The 18,539-nt window shown below is 36.8% G+C and overlaps 1 protein-coding gene across 1 annotated transcript in view; it reads right to left on the bottom strand.

Moving 5' to 3' along the window:
- Nucleotides 1-17,175, bottom strand: part of MYBPC1 (myosin binding protein C1) — a 49,650-nt gene extending 32,475 nt beyond the window's left edge. Inside the window, exons 1-12 of the mRNA XM_029084490.1 lie at nt 17,121-17,175; nt 16,721-16,756; nt 15,428-15,463; nt 12,787-12,883; nt 12,027-12,040; nt 11,173-11,321; nt 10,696-10,813; nt 9,344-9,395; nt 7,693-7,749; nt 4,005-4,171; nt 2,464-2,596; nt 708-832 (exon numbers count right to left, since the gene is read on the bottom strand). Of these exons, the coding sequence (XP_028940323.1) occupies nt 708-832; nt 2,464-2,596; nt 4,005-4,171; nt 7,693-7,749; nt 9,344-9,395; nt 10,696-10,813; nt 11,173-11,321; nt 12,027-12,040; nt 12,787-12,883; nt 15,428-15,463; nt 16,721-16,756; nt 17,121-17,175 (1,039 nt within the window). The remainder of the gene's footprint in view (nt 1-707; nt 833-2,463; nt 2,597-4,004; nt 4,172-7,692; nt 7,750-9,343; nt 9,396-10,695; nt 10,814-11,172; nt 11,322-12,026; nt 12,041-12,786; nt 12,884-15,427; nt 15,464-16,720; nt 16,757-17,120) is intronic.
- Between the last annotated feature and the right edge of the window lie 1,364 nt (nt 17,176-18,539).

The following is an 18,539-nucleotide window of genomic DNA, read 5'->3' as shown; positions in this document are numbered from 1 at the left end:
TGCTGTCAAAACTCAAGTTTATTTAATGGCAAGAGATTGTACAACAGCTATCCTGTGATATTTATAGGGAAAATGGGCTCCATTATTTTAAATAGCTTTCTGAAATATTTAGTGATTTTTTTTTTTTTTTTTTGTCTCTCACTGTAAGTTTCATTTTTCTGTTTGTTTTGTTGTGCATGTGTGAGTAATGCCATTATTATCAGTAAGACTATCAACACTGTGGGAGCAAAAAAGGTGAAGAAAGGGCCACCCATCTCTAGTTTTTCATATAGTCTTCCCTTAAATCTGTGGAGATGGAATGAAAACTAACTGCTAGAAAGCATGATCTGAGGGTACTTGAAACAAATCTGTTGGACCAAGAGTATCAGGGTCATGAGGTACCTAAGTGTGGTGTTAGGGAAAGTCAATGCTATGACAAATGAGCCTCCAAAATTGCTTTAAAATTGTGAAGGGGACCACAGCACCAGTAGATCCCAATGCACAGCATGAAATCAACCATATCCCCATTTCAGGATTTTCACTAAATTACTAAATACAGGATTAGGAAAAAAAAGGTCATGGACCACAGGAACACATAGTGATCCTAAGGGCTGCTGATACAAGTACAAAAATATACAGAACCAGATTTTTCCTGTTAATTTCTATTCCAGCCAAAGAAGCCGCACCAATTTACAGCAGGTGAAATAGGAGCAAGCTGATGTAGTTACCTCTCACAAACAGTTCTGTGGAGCATTTCTCATCACCAGCTGTTACGTGATAACGAGCATCGTCTGTCATCATACAATTATTGATGAATAAAATTCGCTGGTTACCTTTGTGCTCAAAAATGTATCTGTTTGAACAGGAATGCAGCAAAGATACATTAGCAGAAATACTGGACCCCTTCTGTTTTACATAGAAAGTGCTTTAGGGATTATTAGAGGCAAAAATCCTGTTTTTCACATAGAAGTGGAAAAATGGTCCTGAGAAAAAATTTCCAAGATTCAACAGAACTGTCATAGACTTTTTAACAAAAAGAGCTATGGTGTAGAATGACAATGAGCGTGTTCTGGCTTGTTCCAAAATTCCAGGCTTGGGTGATATGAAAAAATAAAAAAAAAAAAATGAGGAGGCTTTGAAGAATGGCAAATAAAATGGAGTCTGAAACTAAATAAGTAAAGATGAAAATAACCAGTAACAGGACACCATCCCCATTCCAACACTCTTAACATTTTTGTCCAGTATAATAATAGCCGAAGTTAAGTTAATTTTATTGGTCGGCCAGATGGTGCAAGAGATCAGTGATGGGACATGGGGTTTTGGTTATGGGATATGGAGCCTTTCACCTTTATGTCACTGGTTTAGATCTGCTCCAGGTTTGTCATGAGCAAAGCTCCTTAGCATCTGACAGCTGCTTCAGCAGCCTGGAAGAAATGTGCTGGAGCATCAATCCAGGTCCTTCTACTGGAAAGTTATCCATATAGCTGCCTACGAAACAGTTCTGAACTGCTCATGGCAGATATAGAGGCTAAAGAAAAGATACTATTTTTTATTTTTTAATTTTTTTTGTCAACTGTGAGTATTGACTTTTGAAGCAACAGAATGAAGGAAATCTGTCCCTTCTCTGTAAGAGGGCTTTTGCTAATTACTTTTTTTCCACAAGGCCAGAGGAAAAAGTTGCTGGGGGTTTGTGCTTCTGATAAACATTTAAGGAACATTACCTTGTTGTGCATTCCTGGTTGCACGTCATCGTTTCTAGCTGTGTCTGACTGTGGAATGGGATTTTCTGCACCAGGTTGTAAGAGCTGGTTGTGCTGACACTGGGGACTGGATTCAATTTCCAGCCTTTGCTCTACCTGTAATTGAGTGTCTGCATCTGAAAAGCCACTTCTTCTAGATAAAGCCAGAGAGTAAACCAATGTGCAGGTGATGCAGATGATGAAGCAGCTTGTGTACACTAGACCTGTTGCACATGACTCAAGTCACTTTGAGCTAATGCAGGTTGTTGACTTCAGTGTGAGCATTAACTAGGTAGTGGTACGTGAGACAAACCTTGCCCCCCTTTCCTCAGGCAGTTTATGAGCCAGGTGGGTAAGTATGTGATGTTAAACATCTCTCCTTTTATCACACGATTACTGTAGAATGCTTCTGACCTCCTTCAGACACAGGACCGAGGACAAGCACTCACAGTGCTTCCTTATTTTTTAAAAACTACCAAGTAGTAGGAAATGGTTCCATCTTTTGTTGGGGATTTTTAATTCTTTTATCTTGAGACAAAGGAGCCAACCTACATTAACATTTAGCAAACAGTGGAATTTTTTTGAGTCATGAACAATATAGCATCATGTGCATACTTTTGACGTATAACGAAATTCAGAAATAAAATTGGTGCAACCTGAGCAAAGAGCTAGATCTATGCAACACACTTGTCAAGGAAGTACATGTGTACCCATTTTATTGCTTACATACAATAAAGCCACTTACTTTGCACTTGGTCGTATTTCTTGGCCATTTTTATACCACTTGAGTTCCACTGTTGGATCTGCTAGCTCCACCACGAACCTTACTTTACCTCCTTTGTCCACCTGATATGCAGGATCAAGACCTTTGGCAAAAGCTGTTGTGGAAGCCAAGTGTTATTATAAAAGAAGATCAGAAAACAGGAATATGAATGCTGAAATGACATTGCATAAATCTTGTCAAAGCTGTCAGAATACATGCACAAAATGTTATGCATCACACGGTATTCTTAGGCTATCCACATTAATTATTTTTTTTCTAAAAACATTAGGATAAGTGCAAAGCTGTGCAGATCTGATTATCCTAATCAAGTTCAAGCTAGTGTATCTTCATAACTTTGTGACTGTATTCTGAATGGTATTGGGTAGATATAGCTTTGACATCTTGCTGAGAAGTGCTATAACAGAATGGAATATTATACAGCTGGTGCCATGGAATTATTTACAATGAAACTGTTACACAGGAATTCTTCATTAGCAACACCACACAAGTTAAAAGAGAATTTCAAGCTAAAATTCCTATTGAGCTTCCTACTATGAGAATAAACACGTTGGTTTGTCTAAAAGCCAAATTAGCTTTCCTGATTCTTTCTGTAGGTTGCAAGGTGCACATTGCAGTTCCACTTGTGGTAAATGTTACAGCTGCAAAACATTCGCAAAAACATTTGAGACCAGGCAAAAGTTGTCAGTCTATGAATTCTAATGGGGTTTTTAAAAAATGTGAGATAATGAGGAGAAAACATGGTATATGAGGCAACTGGATTTGCTGAGGATTTCACCTACACGAAAGGAACTCCTCCAGGAAACCAGTGGAACAGCAGATGTATACATTGCATCCAGTTCTGAAATGCTCTCCAGGCACAAGCAAGTGCCACAATAGTATAATGGATAGTTTGTTGTATTTGTATGTGTGCTTGTGTGTGTATATGTGTTATGCAACATATTTATATATATATTTTATATACACATATATATATACACATACATATAAACACTTATTTATCTTTATGTACACATTACACCACTCATACTATTTAGTAGGGTAGATGGGAGAGTGAATGTCTTCACCCAGGGCGGAGTGAAGGGTTTTTAGTACAGGTGGCATCTCAGAGGAATGTCAGATTAAGCACAAAATTAAATTATGAAATGCAAACAATGTGTTTTGAGTGACTCTGTTTCAGAGCAGAAGATATTAATGATAACACAAGGTCTAATTTCCATACTGTTTGATCAGGTAACACCTTTCCATGCAACTGGGGGACTTTGTTCCAGTTGGAACTATGGTTTGGCCAAGAGACTGGAACGCTTGTGGCAAGTACTGAATGAGATGGGGTGTTTACACTAACCACAGTGGACCAAAGCCACCTTCTGATTATCTCCTTTCAGTAATAAGGCTTGAGTTGTAACATGCAAGTCCCCTTACATGGAAATGAAGCAAGCTTGGGTTTTTAAGGTGGACGCTCATGTTTGACTACTGAACATAAGAATATTCTGCCTTATCCATACCTGCACTCTTCTTCACTTCCCTGCGCATGCGCTTCAGACGCTTTAACATGCCTCTCAGGTCAGTGATACCATACTGAAAAGCAATCTTCTCATATTCACTGGGATTTGCGTTCTTCAGGAGCTCCCACACATCTACCTCAGGTTCTTCCTCTTGCTGTTTAACCTCCCTGACCGTAGCAAAATAAAATTATGGGAGAAGAGTTAGTGAGGCTTTATCACACCACGAAAAAAGGTGGAGCTGATTCTATGGTGAGGTTAGAAATGTTTTGATCAAAATTTAAAGTCTGCCATCATATTTTTTTATTTCACTCAGTATGAGTCGAATAGCTCAGAATGACATTCACACCTTAAGTTCCACTTCTTCAAGGTAGAATTTGGATATAAATTGTAATTTGACCTTTTCTGATGTAATCAGTTATGAGAATTTTTATATTGCTTTATTATGAAAAAAATACAGTTTAAAATGTAGAACTATAATAGCATATGTGCTAATCCTACTTAAATGTTTTATCTGTTGTAACTTGAGTGGAATCAGTTACAATCTATGATGGCACCACAGAAATCTGAGTCGAATCCATACATTTCATAATTACATTAAAAAGTTTTCAAACCCTGAGTCCCTGTAACTGCTACTAGGGGTGACCAATGAAATGACATAGAATGGAATCTGGGTCTGTTTATAGTTACACCAGTGTTTCTCAGAGTTACTCAGAGTTGGCATATGGATAGGAACTGGAGATTTCCACAACAGCTTGGACTTGCAAGATGAATCTGTTGGCTTCTATGTTTATTTCAGTCTTAAGAGCAGGAAGTGTTTTCAGAGGCCTGTGTGAATAGCATCACCTTTATTCAGAAGCTTCAATACCGTATTTACTATCTGCAACTCTGGGCTAAGACAACCAATAAAGAGAAGTATAATTATTTTCACAATGGCAGCCATTAAATGAGAGAATAATGGAAGTGTCTTCAACAAAATTATAATTTTTGAGGTTGACAGCTTAGCTCAAAAAAGCAAACCGCTAGAGCAATCCAGGAGCTGGAACAGAAATCTAGACATTTTTTCCCATAAATTCATTAGGATCAGACCAGGATGATTCTGATTTGATCTGTTTGGAAATCAGTACTTTTGAGAACAAAGCAAGAAAATAAACAGTTGAGACTGAGCTTTGGAGTGAGACACTGTTAGAGCTGAGCTCTATCAAATCTGACAGAGAATTTTCTTTAACATATACAGAAATAGCACTGGGGGTCACTGGAAATTTTTGCATGGTTGGATGAGGAACTATGGAAAACCACTTTGCTGTTTAATCCATGAGGTTTATTAATTTTCATAATATGCTAGTGTTATTTTAAAAAAGGAAAAAAGCTTCTCACTAAGGAGTCTTTGAAATACTTACATTGTTATTTTGGTCTTATTGTTAGACAATCTCAGGTATGTAATTTTGATTAATTCCTTTTACTTTTATCTGTGCTCATGCTTTCTGGAGGGTAACTATGTACAGTGAACACTGGTGTTTTAGTGAGATTCCTTCTGCATGGTGGCAAGTCAAGATCAGCTTGCAAACATATGTAAAAGCTGACACACCCCACGGGGTAGTATTCTCCTCTCCCAGGGCTGGCTGCTTGCCCTGCAATGCCTGTCCCTGCTAATGAGAGGTACACTCCATGGGAATCGAGATAATGTACCCCTTTAAACTGAGCAGTAGTTGAGAATGAGGATCAATTAGAGTATCCTGATTTTCAACCAGCTTGAAATAACTAATTCCAGACTCTTTTTTTTTTTCCTCTTGTGTGACTGAAGAACAGATTTAGACACTTAAAGCAAACCAACTTTGTTCTGAGACCACAATAGTTTCTGCTGTGGGTAGTGGCAGACAGCGCTTGCTATTTCCTAAGTAGACTGGCCACTCCACAAAATCTCTTTCAGATCTTTTCTCCAAAAAATGTGCATTTTGTTGAAAGATGTACTTTTTAAAAAAAGGACCTAAATGTTTGAATGTTTTTGAGATCTTGTGCCTTTTGGAATTTCGTGCTGTCACCGATTCATTGCATTGATGAAGCATAACCAGTCACAGAGTGTCTTACTGAGATGAAAACTGGTTTGTCTTCCTGCAAGACCAACACGAAATTAGAAAATAGGCAATATATAGATTCTATGCATTTAGGTTTTTTTTAAAAAACATGTTTCAAGTATTATGCACCACAGGTGAAAAGTTCTAGCTCTTTCTTTGGTAATATAACCATAAAAAAGAGAAGGAATGCACCTGTAAGATTGCCTCTTGAAAAAATCAAAATTAAAAAAAAATTGTCTTCATAAAAATGCATATTAATACCCATACTGGGGCTTAATTAGCAATCTTATTCAATTAAGCTCAGAAGTATGAGGTTGTATTTCAGTGCCTGAAGCAAGGAGGTGATGAACTGATTTGACCAATATCAAATAATGGTGTTTAAACACTGAAGGTTTGCTTTGTCCATTAACCACATGATAAGTATAGTATTTTTATATGGCTATACAGTATTTAATTTACAAAACATGAGTTACTTGTTAGTGAAGTAATAATGACTCTTAAATCACGTTTCTCTTTCCACAAAAACACCAACACCTCTTACATGCAGCTCTCATGTTGCTAATAAAATGTCCCACAGGCAGTCATGACAATGGTCATAAGTTGTATTAGTATGATAAAAAGTCAAACTGAAGATCCTACTTAGGGATGAGAAGACTGAAAAACCAAAGACCTGGTGGATTTGAATTGGTTCAGGTAATTCTTTCTCTGTGTACTTTTACCTTCAGAATTTCCTGTTTGCTTTAGTTGCTTAAATACTATTTTGACCACCATACCCCATGAGGCCATTGTAAAGTTTTTATGTAATTAATACTGCATATTGGGTATTCCTCTTTCAGAGTAATTGATAGATGAGATAAAGGATCTAGTTACTTTTCCAACACTCTGTGGTCCATTGCCATTGGTTTCCATGGCATACAGAATTTTTGTGACAAATTAAAAAAAAATTACAAATTCTATCTTGTCTTAATTATTAAAAGACTAAACTGGGTTTAAGATCTGAAATAGCAAAAAGCATAACTATTATAGCACCAGATTTTCAAGGCAAACCAGAGGAACACATGTCCAGGTTTTTCTCCATCACAGCATTTAAGTTGAATAAAACACCACTGAACATTTGCGTGCACATATTGAAACAAAAAGCTAAAAAAGAATTTATGCCAATGTCTGTGGTTTTAAAGCATGATAGATTATTTTTTATATCAGGATGTTGATAAAATCAAATTGATATGTACCCAAAGAGATATCTTTAACCCTTGCAGTTTTTAAATCTTGCATCAGACTCAATTTTCTGAACTGCTCATCCCTGTGTAGGAAATCATCCCCCTGTACCCTTCATGCAAACACAAAAGAAATAGCAAGCAAACTAAATGTTATTGGCCTCTTTAAGTTGTGGCTCACTTTTTTCCCAGTGCACTCAAATCTGAGTTTTATTTTCTGCACATTTAAAGGTACAATTAACTGAATATTTGCATATTATACTATGAGAATAATAGTTAGAAACATTGAAAAAAAAATGAAAGATCTTAAGAAGTTATTAATGCTACACCTGACTCTTTCTGTGTGCGAACCTAATGGTTTGCAATCCACACCTGCTCACTGCATCACTTGGTTCTCACCTACGTTTCAGGAGACCACTAAAGTCAAGTTCTCCTGCATCGTCTTGTCCATCACCGCTGTTATTAATAGAAAAAGATCAAATCTTTGTTTAATACAGGAAAACTTAGACAACACACATTGCAAACGCTCTTACATGTCTCATATACTCAACACTGTCCGGACACACAAATAATGGTATAAAATCAACACAAACTTGTATTCTTTTTCACATGAATTATGTTTCCTTAGGCACTTGTGAAAAATAACACAAAGGTTTGTATTGCTTGTTATTATACTTTGATGACAAATTTTTGTAACTGCATACATAAATTTGCCAAGATTTGTGTTAGATTTCAGTAACACAAATAAATGTGAGCTAGTCAACACAACCAGCTTTGTTTTCATTTCCATAGTGTATGTGTATAAAAACAAAGGGCTTGTGCTGATCTTTTGCTGTGAATGTAAAACAAAGATTTGCATTGCTGGGTGGTGCTTTTAAAAATGCACAGCTGTGTCAAATACTGATTGCAAAGCATTACACTTAAAATTTAACCTTTCTCATAATGAGGGGAGAAATCACTTTAAAAAAGAAGAAACAGTACATTGTACATTTTTACAGGTAGCATCATAGCCCTGTGAAGGTGCATATTGTTCTATAATGTGACCTTAAGCAGTAATATCTTACTATAAAGCACATACAGACAAAAGAAATGTCCTTAATATTTGTAAAAAGGATAAAATCTTGCAAATGTTAAGTCAAATGATGCCAATATTTCATCCTAGATTTTGCATGTAAGGAATCAGAAAATATTCAGATATCCTTATGTGCTTGGGCAGAAAAGTTATTGCAGGGGGGTTTGGGGTTTTAGTTTTTTTAAAAAATGTGCTCAAGAAAGGAGTGCACATTGAATGCACTATCTTTTGCATTTACTCTTTAAATCAAATCCCTCTAAATAAAAAGTTACTTCTGAATCACAACTTTGCTTATATGTGTAAGTTAACAAACTGCATTCATTTTCTGTTTGGAAAACATTTTCATTCTGAACATTTCTGTCCTTGTGCGACAACTTTCTCCACAAAATATAAAGATGACATCTGTAGTGGTTTGAATTGCTACTTTATCACAAAGGTGACAAAAACTTGACACAATGCTTTATCCTACATCCTCTGCAATATACTATTTGTAGTTTTTCAGTGATAACGGCCTTATGGCACACTTTTTTACTGTGTGGTAACATAAAGCCAGATGCTATCTTCTTGAAATCAGTGTGAATTTTCTCTCTGCTTTTCATCAAAACAGGATTGAGACCAGGAACTTTCATATTGTAGCTGGCAACTTTCAGGAAGCATGCTATAGAATGTTTCGGTGAATGAAAATATGATTTTAAAAACATCTAAAGAAATATAAACTTAATTGCCTTAAATATTCCATCTTCTCTTAAAGCAATGACACTATATTTCACAGTAAATTATTTAATATGTACTATGTGTTGTAACGATTTCATTCTACTCACTCCCAACTACTCTAAACCACATATCTTTAATCTTTATTTACAAAAACTTTTTTTTTAAAGTACTTGATACAATTGTATCCCAAGATTGATATAAGTTCTGTGTGTGCTACCAGCATCCATTACTGAGGAGCTTCATAGGATCACTATTTGAAGTTACCTTCTTTTGAAAGCAGATCTGATGTCAATGGATGGAGCAGCTTGGGAAGATTCTATGAAATAACAGTAATACAGGAATTAAAAAGATAAATTTAAATTAATGTAATTTCTGTAATCAGTGTAATTTGGCATATGAAATTTGTTCCATTTCCTGCTAAGTGACCACAGTTTGTGCTGCTCCTTTGGCATTAAGTTCTGATAAATGCAAAGCTGCTTAGTGATCACCTAAGTTTAATTAATGCATTTCTCTAAACTACTTTCTGCAGTTCTGCATAGGAGATCTGTCACTGTGATGTTTCTCCCCGATCCTCTTCCTACCTATACACAGGCTCTGGCCTTTTTTTCTTCCCATTCCCTTTGCTTTCTCTCCTGCTTGCACCCTGCACGTTTTTAGTACTCTGAGCATCAGGGGAAAGAGGCAGTATTCTCTACAACTACAAACTCATGTTGATTCTCATTTGATCTTGATGAATCCTCCTTGTGTGTTACCCCTTCTGCCAGCCTGAATTGAATTAAATGGTTCTGATCCACAGCCAGTGAATGGGTACAGCCAGGCTGGCCCCTGCCTCGCTGACCTCTGAGCACACACTCCTACCTGTGCCCTTCGAGCTGTCAGTCAGACATCAATTGACCCCTTAACTGTGACTGGCTTCCCCTGACTGGTGAATGAACAGACCAGTCTAGGCCATTCAGTAGGCATGCTTTATGAGGGTCAACAACTATTTTGTCCACTGGCTGCTGTCCCTGGCTTTTCAGAAAATATTAATCATCTTCAGCCTATCATACAGGTATATGTGCTCTGGCAGAACTGCTCTCAAAGAAGATTGGCCTGTAGGTTAACATTTGCCAGAGTAAGGCCTTTTATAACACAGAAGCAGACAAAGCCACAACTCTCCAGTGCTCTCCACATTGTGTTATTCTTTATTTAGATGAAGAGAAGAAGAAGCAGCTTTCTGGAGTATGATCCTACCATGCCTGATCAGGGTGCAAAATGCTGGTGAGCCATGACCACTCCATGTCCCTCTGCTCAGATGATGCCAGATGAAACCTCGCTCTCAGAGTTGCCCTAAGCCTAGCTCTCTGTCTTGTGTGCCACAGTCTGATTGGAATTCAATACTAGTTTTATTTGCCAGCTTTTCTAATTTTTGGGTAAATGTCTCACATGCTATCTATCCCAATGTTCATTTAAACAATAAATTGCAGACAATTAAGAAAATTATCTGAGCTCTGATGCTAAAAATATTCACTTTAAGCACTACTTCATTTAAAGGTTCTGAACAAAATTAGGTGGCATTCCAGGTTAAAAAAAAGAGAAATCTTTATAAAGCTTTACAGACACAAGTGAAATCTTACCAGTGACTTCAAGGTCAAAAGAGCAACTATCAAATTTGTCCTTATAAGATACTTCACAGCGATAGTTCCCTGCATAGTTTTCCTTAGCTTGAATGATATGCATTTCAAATGTGTGAATCTGAAAACCAAACGTAATTTGTCCATTAATGTAGGGGATACATTTGCACAAAGCAGAAGTTAAAAGATCGGTCTTTCAGACCTAAACCAGGAGCAAGAAGTAACATGAATAAAGTGCTCTGGAAAGAAACTGGAACCTAGAAATGGCAACAGAAAACTCATTTCCCCACCACTAGTTGTCCCGTGCTGGGAGAGCAGAAAAGTCTGCTTCTGTGCAGGGTCAGAGATCATCACTGAAATCCGCATGGGGAAATCCATGGTTAGAATCCCCTGCTCTTGAATTTCTACCTGTTGTCTTAAACTGATATTTAAGCTCTCTTTTGGGCTTTGTCCCCATAAGAAAGAAAAACAAAGACACACCTTTGTGTGACGCTCAAAGGATTCTTTCAGCTGCAGATGCTTCCCTGCTTTACTGGCCAGGTCCATCCATTTTCCTTTAAACCATTTAACATTAGGCTTTCGGAGAAGATCTTTGGCTTCTACTTTTGCTATAAATGTAATATTCCCACCTTTTAAAAAGAGAAAAGAATAATACAGTCATTGAGGAACATGTGATGGGTCTGTCATGTCTGTACAAGTTTCTTCCACTTCTGCTCCTTCCAGTCTCCACGTGCTAGCTCTACCGTGACAGTAACAGTCAGATGGAATCACACAAGCTATGAAAGTACTGCAGTGTTATAGAGATAAATGATTTTGGGTCTGGAAGCCTTCTGCCCATGTCAATGTGGAGCTTAAGACACTGAGAAGCAGCAAAGGTGAGGCAAAACTCCCATGTTGTCATGGGTTAATTGTTCCAAATATTTGAATGTCTCTACTTAAAACAAGCACAAGTGTTCGTAGGCTAACAAGCAGTTGAAACATTAATAAACTCCAGTCTGGAAAATAAACCTGGAGCTCCTCATGCATTTCTGTCATTAATTCTTCAAGCTGAGAAGGAATGGGATTAGAGTCTTCTCTAAATAATGGTTTGGGAATAGTAAAAGTTAGCTCAATTTTCAGAACATCACTGCCCAGCCTCTGCTGAGTTTCCATTCTAACATTCATGGGCTCCAGAGGAGAATACAGCTAATTCCTTATATTTATTTTCCAAACTGATCCTTCCAAAATGCTTTTTCTACCAAGAAAATGAAAAAAATAACAAACATGTATAAACCACCCCCCCAATCTGACCACATCTTAGTATATCTAAGTACACAACAGACATATTAAGTAACCTGTACTGACTGCACTCCTCACCATTGCTGCTACCCTGCTTATGGTGCAGCTACCTTACCGTGATAGTATGACTCAGGGGTGCAGTTTGGAAGTGAACCTCCTAACCATCCCCATTTACTGTGTTCTGGTTCACAATGCAGAAAGTCCTCATGGTGCTTGAACTGGATTCTTCTGGGAATTCAAATTAAAACCAAAGACATGCTCTGAGAGCTTACTATCTGTGCTCCAGCTGCTGCTAAGTATACAGACACTGGTTTAAACCAGAGCTAGTCCAGAGCAACCCCCCCCCCGCCCAGAATGGTTACGGTGACTGTGACCCTACCAGCTTCCCTACAGAGCTGCTCCAATTAGTCTACTCGCTAATTTATACACAGTTGTAGGGTATAAAAGTTGACCTAACAATCTCTAAGCTATGCTGCAGGCCTTTGGGTAGATTTTTCCTATGTCAATAGCAGTACAGCCAACAGCATCACAGTAACCAGCTGTCTTCTCCAGAAATTACACCTCATACCCATTTGGTCAGTAAACTATTAGATTTTGAGCTTGTCTTGAATTAAACAATTAGGTTTTGCTTCTCTCTGTACAGTCCTTTTTGCCTTTGAAGAGTGGAGTTCACATCCAACTAAAATCAATGGAATTATTTGCAGCTGGAGGAAGAAGCTGAATGTCACAGGAACTGCACACACCTTTCCTGGCTCTGCCTCAGTCTCTTTTCTCTCTGGGAGTGGCTTTTCATTTTGCTTTTAAGCCCTTAACAACTTTTTTTTGCTCTGAGGTTTTTCGACAAATAAAGTGGATCTTTGGGAGTCATCGCGTTTTTCTGTCTCTTCTGGAGCTCCTTCTCCAATAGACCATACTGAGATGCAGAGAGAGAGGCAAATGTCAATCATCTGAGTATGTTTTACTCCCTCCAAAATACACTTACCTGAACTTACTAAACTCTCTAACCCTATTACCTCTCTCTTCAGATGTCCTGAAAGATATGTAAGTTTTTGTTCACACTGATATCCGTTGCTTGACTGTCACATTGTGTACAGTTCCTGCAAGAACGCTACCTCTGTGGTGACAGAAAATGAAACTATCAGGGGCGAAGAGAGGGAAACCTGATCAGCCAAGATGGGTACTGAGCAACTCGAATGGCACCAGCATTCAACCATGAGTGCTTTACAGAGGCAATGCACAAAGGTCAGCTCTTTGTTTTTCAGATGAGATGGAGATTCTGAAAACACAAACAGCTATGAGCACAAACAAAACACATATGATGCATAATTTTGGTGGGTCTCTCTCAAGCCCAAACTCAGTCAATTGTACAAGCTAATTTTTCCTCTTTGATGGCAAAATAGGGCAGGGATAAAGCTTACTTCTGAACTTTCTTCTCTTCTACCATGATAGAAGCAGAAAGTTCGGGGATCAGTCCAAGAAAAACAGTTTGTCAGATTAAAAGGATTGTGTTGTATGTTCAGATACAACACCTTCTCTCCTGGAAAATGGGATTTTGGAACTGAAAAGGAACAACGATACTGAGAGTAGCAGTGAGTGAGTGGTCTCCCCAGGCAGAGAACTGTACCAGCACAGCTGTGCATTTCTAGTCTTTCTGTTCATCTGAGCATCCCTGGCTTTGTGCTATGCAGTTATATCTCAGGTAAATACATGCAAAACCATGGTCAAAGCTGAACCCTAATAGAAAAGGCAGGCAGAGCAAGGCAGTGAACATCTGTCCGTTACCTGCTCCCTTTCTGCAGAGACGCAAAGCATGTGTCTCATATTTCAAGTGAAAACCTGGGGAGTCCAAATGCCACATCTCCTTTTTTTTAGCAGTTATCACCAGTACATAGGGGAAACCGAGTGAAGCCCGTGCTGCCACGGTAGTACCGAAGGGCAGAGCAAATGTGGAAATGTACAGCTATAATTAAAGAAGACATCTGTCTCCCTCAAATCAGAGCTGCATCTCCCTTGTTCCCCTTGAACTTCTAGTTGTTTCGGAAGAGAAGGTAGCTTTTAATAGTTTATCCAATGCTCCTTCGGTTTTGGTTTCATAACTAATCACACAACACTTCTCACTTAGTCAAATCTTTCTTGAAATGAAAAGTTCCTTTCTCTGCCCAGTATTTTCTGTAGAAACTAATTTGCCAGAAATCAGAATTATATTTCTACTATGTAGAGATTACTGTTATGGGAACCTTTTTAACTCCTTAAAAATTCCATTGCTCATGAATGCAACACAAGTCATGATAACCATGGGAAAATGCAACCAAACTGTTTTTATTATCCTAAAGTCTATTAGGAATTTTAAAAAGGTATAGAAATGTTAGACAGCTTTGCTATAAAATCTTTGCCTTTCAGTCTTTGAGTGAATTATGGGTGGTGTGCCTAACACCTCTGTATATGTCTGCTTGTACAACACTTCTTACAGGTAAAGACATTCATGTATATACACACATGTATATACAGATATATGAAAACATATACACAGACATACATGGACACAAATATATATAGATACGCATCTATATATACTCTCTCTATAATCTAGAAATTTAGATTATGCCAGTATAACGTGCTAGTATATGGAAACAATGTAAGAAGGAGTGATAGTTACTGATGTGAATGGAATGATGTGACAATGCTCGGTACAGGATCTGGTCACGTGCAGTAACAAACCTAACACGCCACAGGGTGAAATGGAAAAAGGATATTAATAAATGGAAGAAACTTACACAGAGTCATTAATTCAGTACCACATAAAATAACACCTAAATATTATAATCACCTTTAGATATTAACATTTTCCTATTTATTAAGCAAACAGAACAAAACATGGGTTTGACATGACGTTGGCTCGGGGGGCTGGCATAGGTGGCTATGCCAGGTCAATAACCATGGTTGAAGTACCTGCTGCTCATTTCATTCCAGAGGCTGCAAATCCTGAAACCACAAAAGTGTGTGTAGTATGCATTTACCTGCCAGGGTAGGAAGAAAGAGGTTATGACTTTGCTAAGTTTTTCCTACTGTCCTTTGAGCTGTGAGAAGAAGCCATTCTCCTACAGTGTCCTGGGGCCTGTGTGTGGGATTCAGGTAAGCCACTGTCATCCTGTAGGCTGAGGAGGGAAGGAATAGCTGCATATCTATCTATATAGAAATAGATATAGATAGATAGGTATGTATGTATGTGTAAAATACTGATATATGTCCTGTGTTGTGCAGCAGAGCCTACTCTCATTGCTAGTTTAGCTGCTAGAAACCTAGTTGATCTGATACTTAAAGGCATTTCAACAGTTACAGTTTGAGACTGTATAAACAATGAAATAAAATTAAATATTATCTTTAAGAAAAAAGTATTAATAATATTTGTATTATGTAAATTTTGGAGTGTTTCATCGTGTTTTTCAGGAGGTCTCACCTGAATCTTTTCTTTCCGCTGGCTTAGACATCCCATCTGAAAGGTAAGAGCAATTTAGATGACACCAGCTCAGAGATCACAGCTTAACTGACCTCAGATCATTGGGATTTTAAGAACATTGATTCTTCATGCAAGAAGATAGGACTAGATATTTAGGACCATACCCATGGTACTTGAATATCAGAAAAAGGAGGTGAACAACTGAGAAAAAAAATCATGGCTTTCCCCCTTTTCTGTAGAAAAACTAAATTAGTTTAGTTTAATTCCCATTCACTATTTCCCTTTTAGTAGTTCATATTTAGAAGGATTCTGTGAAGCTGATATTTTCTTCATGATTTGTGTAGTTCCAGATAATAGGTGCATTTATGTTGTTCAGTATTTATCTGAGGGGACAGTACTTTGAATTATTTAGTCTATTTATTTATCTGAGTTGAGAAAAATAACAATAAGTAGTTAAAGTTAAATTTTAGGGGTTCATGATTTATAATGCTATTTATATAGTTAGCTTTTACTACAGAGATCCTCTAGTACTGTAAATCAATGTACTGCTACTGACTTTACAGGGAGCATCCAGCCCAAAGTTAATAATGCAAATTCTTTTGGGAGAAATCAAGAAAATGGGGTCATTTAGAGCAGTGAAGATAATTAAGAACGTGTTTTTCATTTGACACACTGCAAAAGGTTTTCTAGTGTTCAAAATCTCCGTTTCATTCACAGTTGATTTTTATAAAATATATTAAACAAACAATGGAGAAATTTTGCCTATGTCACGTCTATCATGATTGACCCCTGTGCTATTGCTTTTTCTCTTACTGCCAACAACCAAAGGCATTATATCTGCCAGCTTGGCAGCAATGAATTTCAAACTACCTTGTAGGTCATATGGCCCAAGGTGAGGTGACAGACAATTATGTGGATAAACCTGTTTTGAAGTCATGAAGCATCTGTTTTATTTGTAATTCTGGAATTTTCTCTCAAGACTAACCTTAAAAATATACTCTGTTTTTTGATAGGAAAAGATAAGGGGAGTTGCTTTCAGAGCTGCTAACCGATATATTACCTTCCAATGGCAGAATTTCTACCAAAGACTTCAAGATGGGACTGAAGAGGAACTTATCTGGTATGAAGGTCTTGTACTTCTGAACAGAGATTAATTTAATGTAGGACACTTCAAAAAACTTTTTCTCTAATTAGTATGTTTTGAGTTCAGTCCAATGGTTTGGACTCTTCATTAATAGTAAAAAAAAAATTACATACATACATACACACACAAAGCACTATCACAGTCCTAACCTGCTGGTGGAGTACTAACTGAAGTGTCATCTTCATCTGTAAAAAGAAATACAAATAAAAAAGTACATAAAGAAACTGAAAGCACAGATGATCATCTGCTTTAAAACAACTATGTGAGAATTTAAAACCTGCAAAAGAAAGGGGAAGAAATAATAATAATAGTCAGGAGCATTCACAATGGAAGCTTCAAACTGATGGAGAAAGCTTTGCATAATTCAGTAGCTGAAATGGTAAACCTTAATGTTTCAAGCAAGTAAAAGAAAAATGAGATGTGGACTGTGATCATTATTAAATCATGAGTTTATATGAAAGCTGCTGAGTGGTTCTGTTTGTTAGAGATGTAATCCACAGGTAAATACAAAAAAGCCACAAAGAAATCAAGGTCAATCACATATCTAACCTGAGGAAGATGCCATTTCTCTGATGTCCGTGTCTGCAATTAAAATGTGCACCATATATGCATTCAGCATCATTAAATCAAGATATGCAACAGTTAAAAGTAGTTCCCTGTGTTTATACTTTGTAATTTCTGTATCAGAGTATTAATTTAAAATGCAAGGAATAAACTCATTTTTTTCCCATGTTATAGGAGAATAATTTAAAATAAGGACACAACTATTATAATCACACTGGATTTTCCTTTTAATCACACTAAACGTTGACCATCATCAGGTATTAAATTACTATAAGCAATTGTTATCCAGGTATTTTAAAATGTTTAATCTCAGAGAATACATTGAGGTATATATTTATATAATCAAAAGCCTGAAAAAGCATAAAACTGGCATTAAACCTGAAATACTGTAATCATGATTATTAGAAAAGCACAATAAGGTAAAGATTATCTTTACAAGAGTCTCTTACATGCATGTCTTCTCAAGAACAAATGTAATAACTATGACAAAACCACATATAAAACATAGTTGCATTTTTATAAATATCGAACATATTAATTTTTTATGTTTGCTTAACCAATGAAGGCTAATTGAAAGTCTGTTAATAGGATTTAACTACTTAGCTATGACATTTTACTCATTCCTTTTTAATAATTAAACTTATTTTTAAAAATCCCTTGGGAGGAGGATGTCAGTTGTTAAAGGTAGGCCTACACATGAAGGATTAATGTGTTATTTTAGAAAAACGATTTCTTATTAATAGCAAAGAAAAAAAAAATAGTAGAAGAGTTCTCACCACCTGCATCATCTAATGAGATAAGCAGACATTGAAAATGTTGATTTTCAGTGAAAGCACAGCAATGACAAAGTCATGTCAGATGTTTTATCATATTGCGCTAGCAACTAAATGAAAGAAAGGCTAAGTAATTCCCCTGCAAATCTTTCTCCATATTTTGTGAAAGTATAATGTGTACTTTCAGATCTTTTTGTCAATAATGTCACCATTGTGGTTGATGATGGCTTGAAGAGGTACAGAATATACTCTCTGGCCAGAAAAAAAATAATTAAGACCAACTAGCATAAAATATTTGATATGATGCACCTTACATGATGATGCAGATAATCATGCTATTAAAGGACTACACTATTTGCCTTCTATTTTCTTTAAACATTTGAAAAACTAAAACAACAAAAAGATTTTATTAGTTTTGCAGAGGGATTGCTGAGTTTTTTCCAGTGTAATTACCATTTTTCAAACAAAAAGTTAATATCAAACATAAACAAATAAAAGCAAACAAACATTTCAGAAGTATCAAAATGAAAGTGCTGTAAATGGAAAGAATACATGTTAACAGCATTGTTTTGACAAATAGGTAATTATCAATCCATCAATCATTATATCTCAGGCTTCTAGTATGAAATGA

This window comes from Antrostomus carolinensis, unplaced genomic scaffold (genome assembly GCF_000700745.2).
Source record: "Antrostomus carolinensis isolate BGI_N321 unplaced genomic scaffold, ASM70074v2 scaffold19994, whole genome shotgun sequence".
Classification (NCBI taxonomy): Eukaryota; Metazoa; Chordata; class Aves; order Caprimulgiformes; family Caprimulgidae; genus Antrostomus; species Antrostomus carolinensis.
Note: the sequence above shows the minus strand (reverse complement) of the source record. Positions and strands in the feature narration are given on the sequence as shown.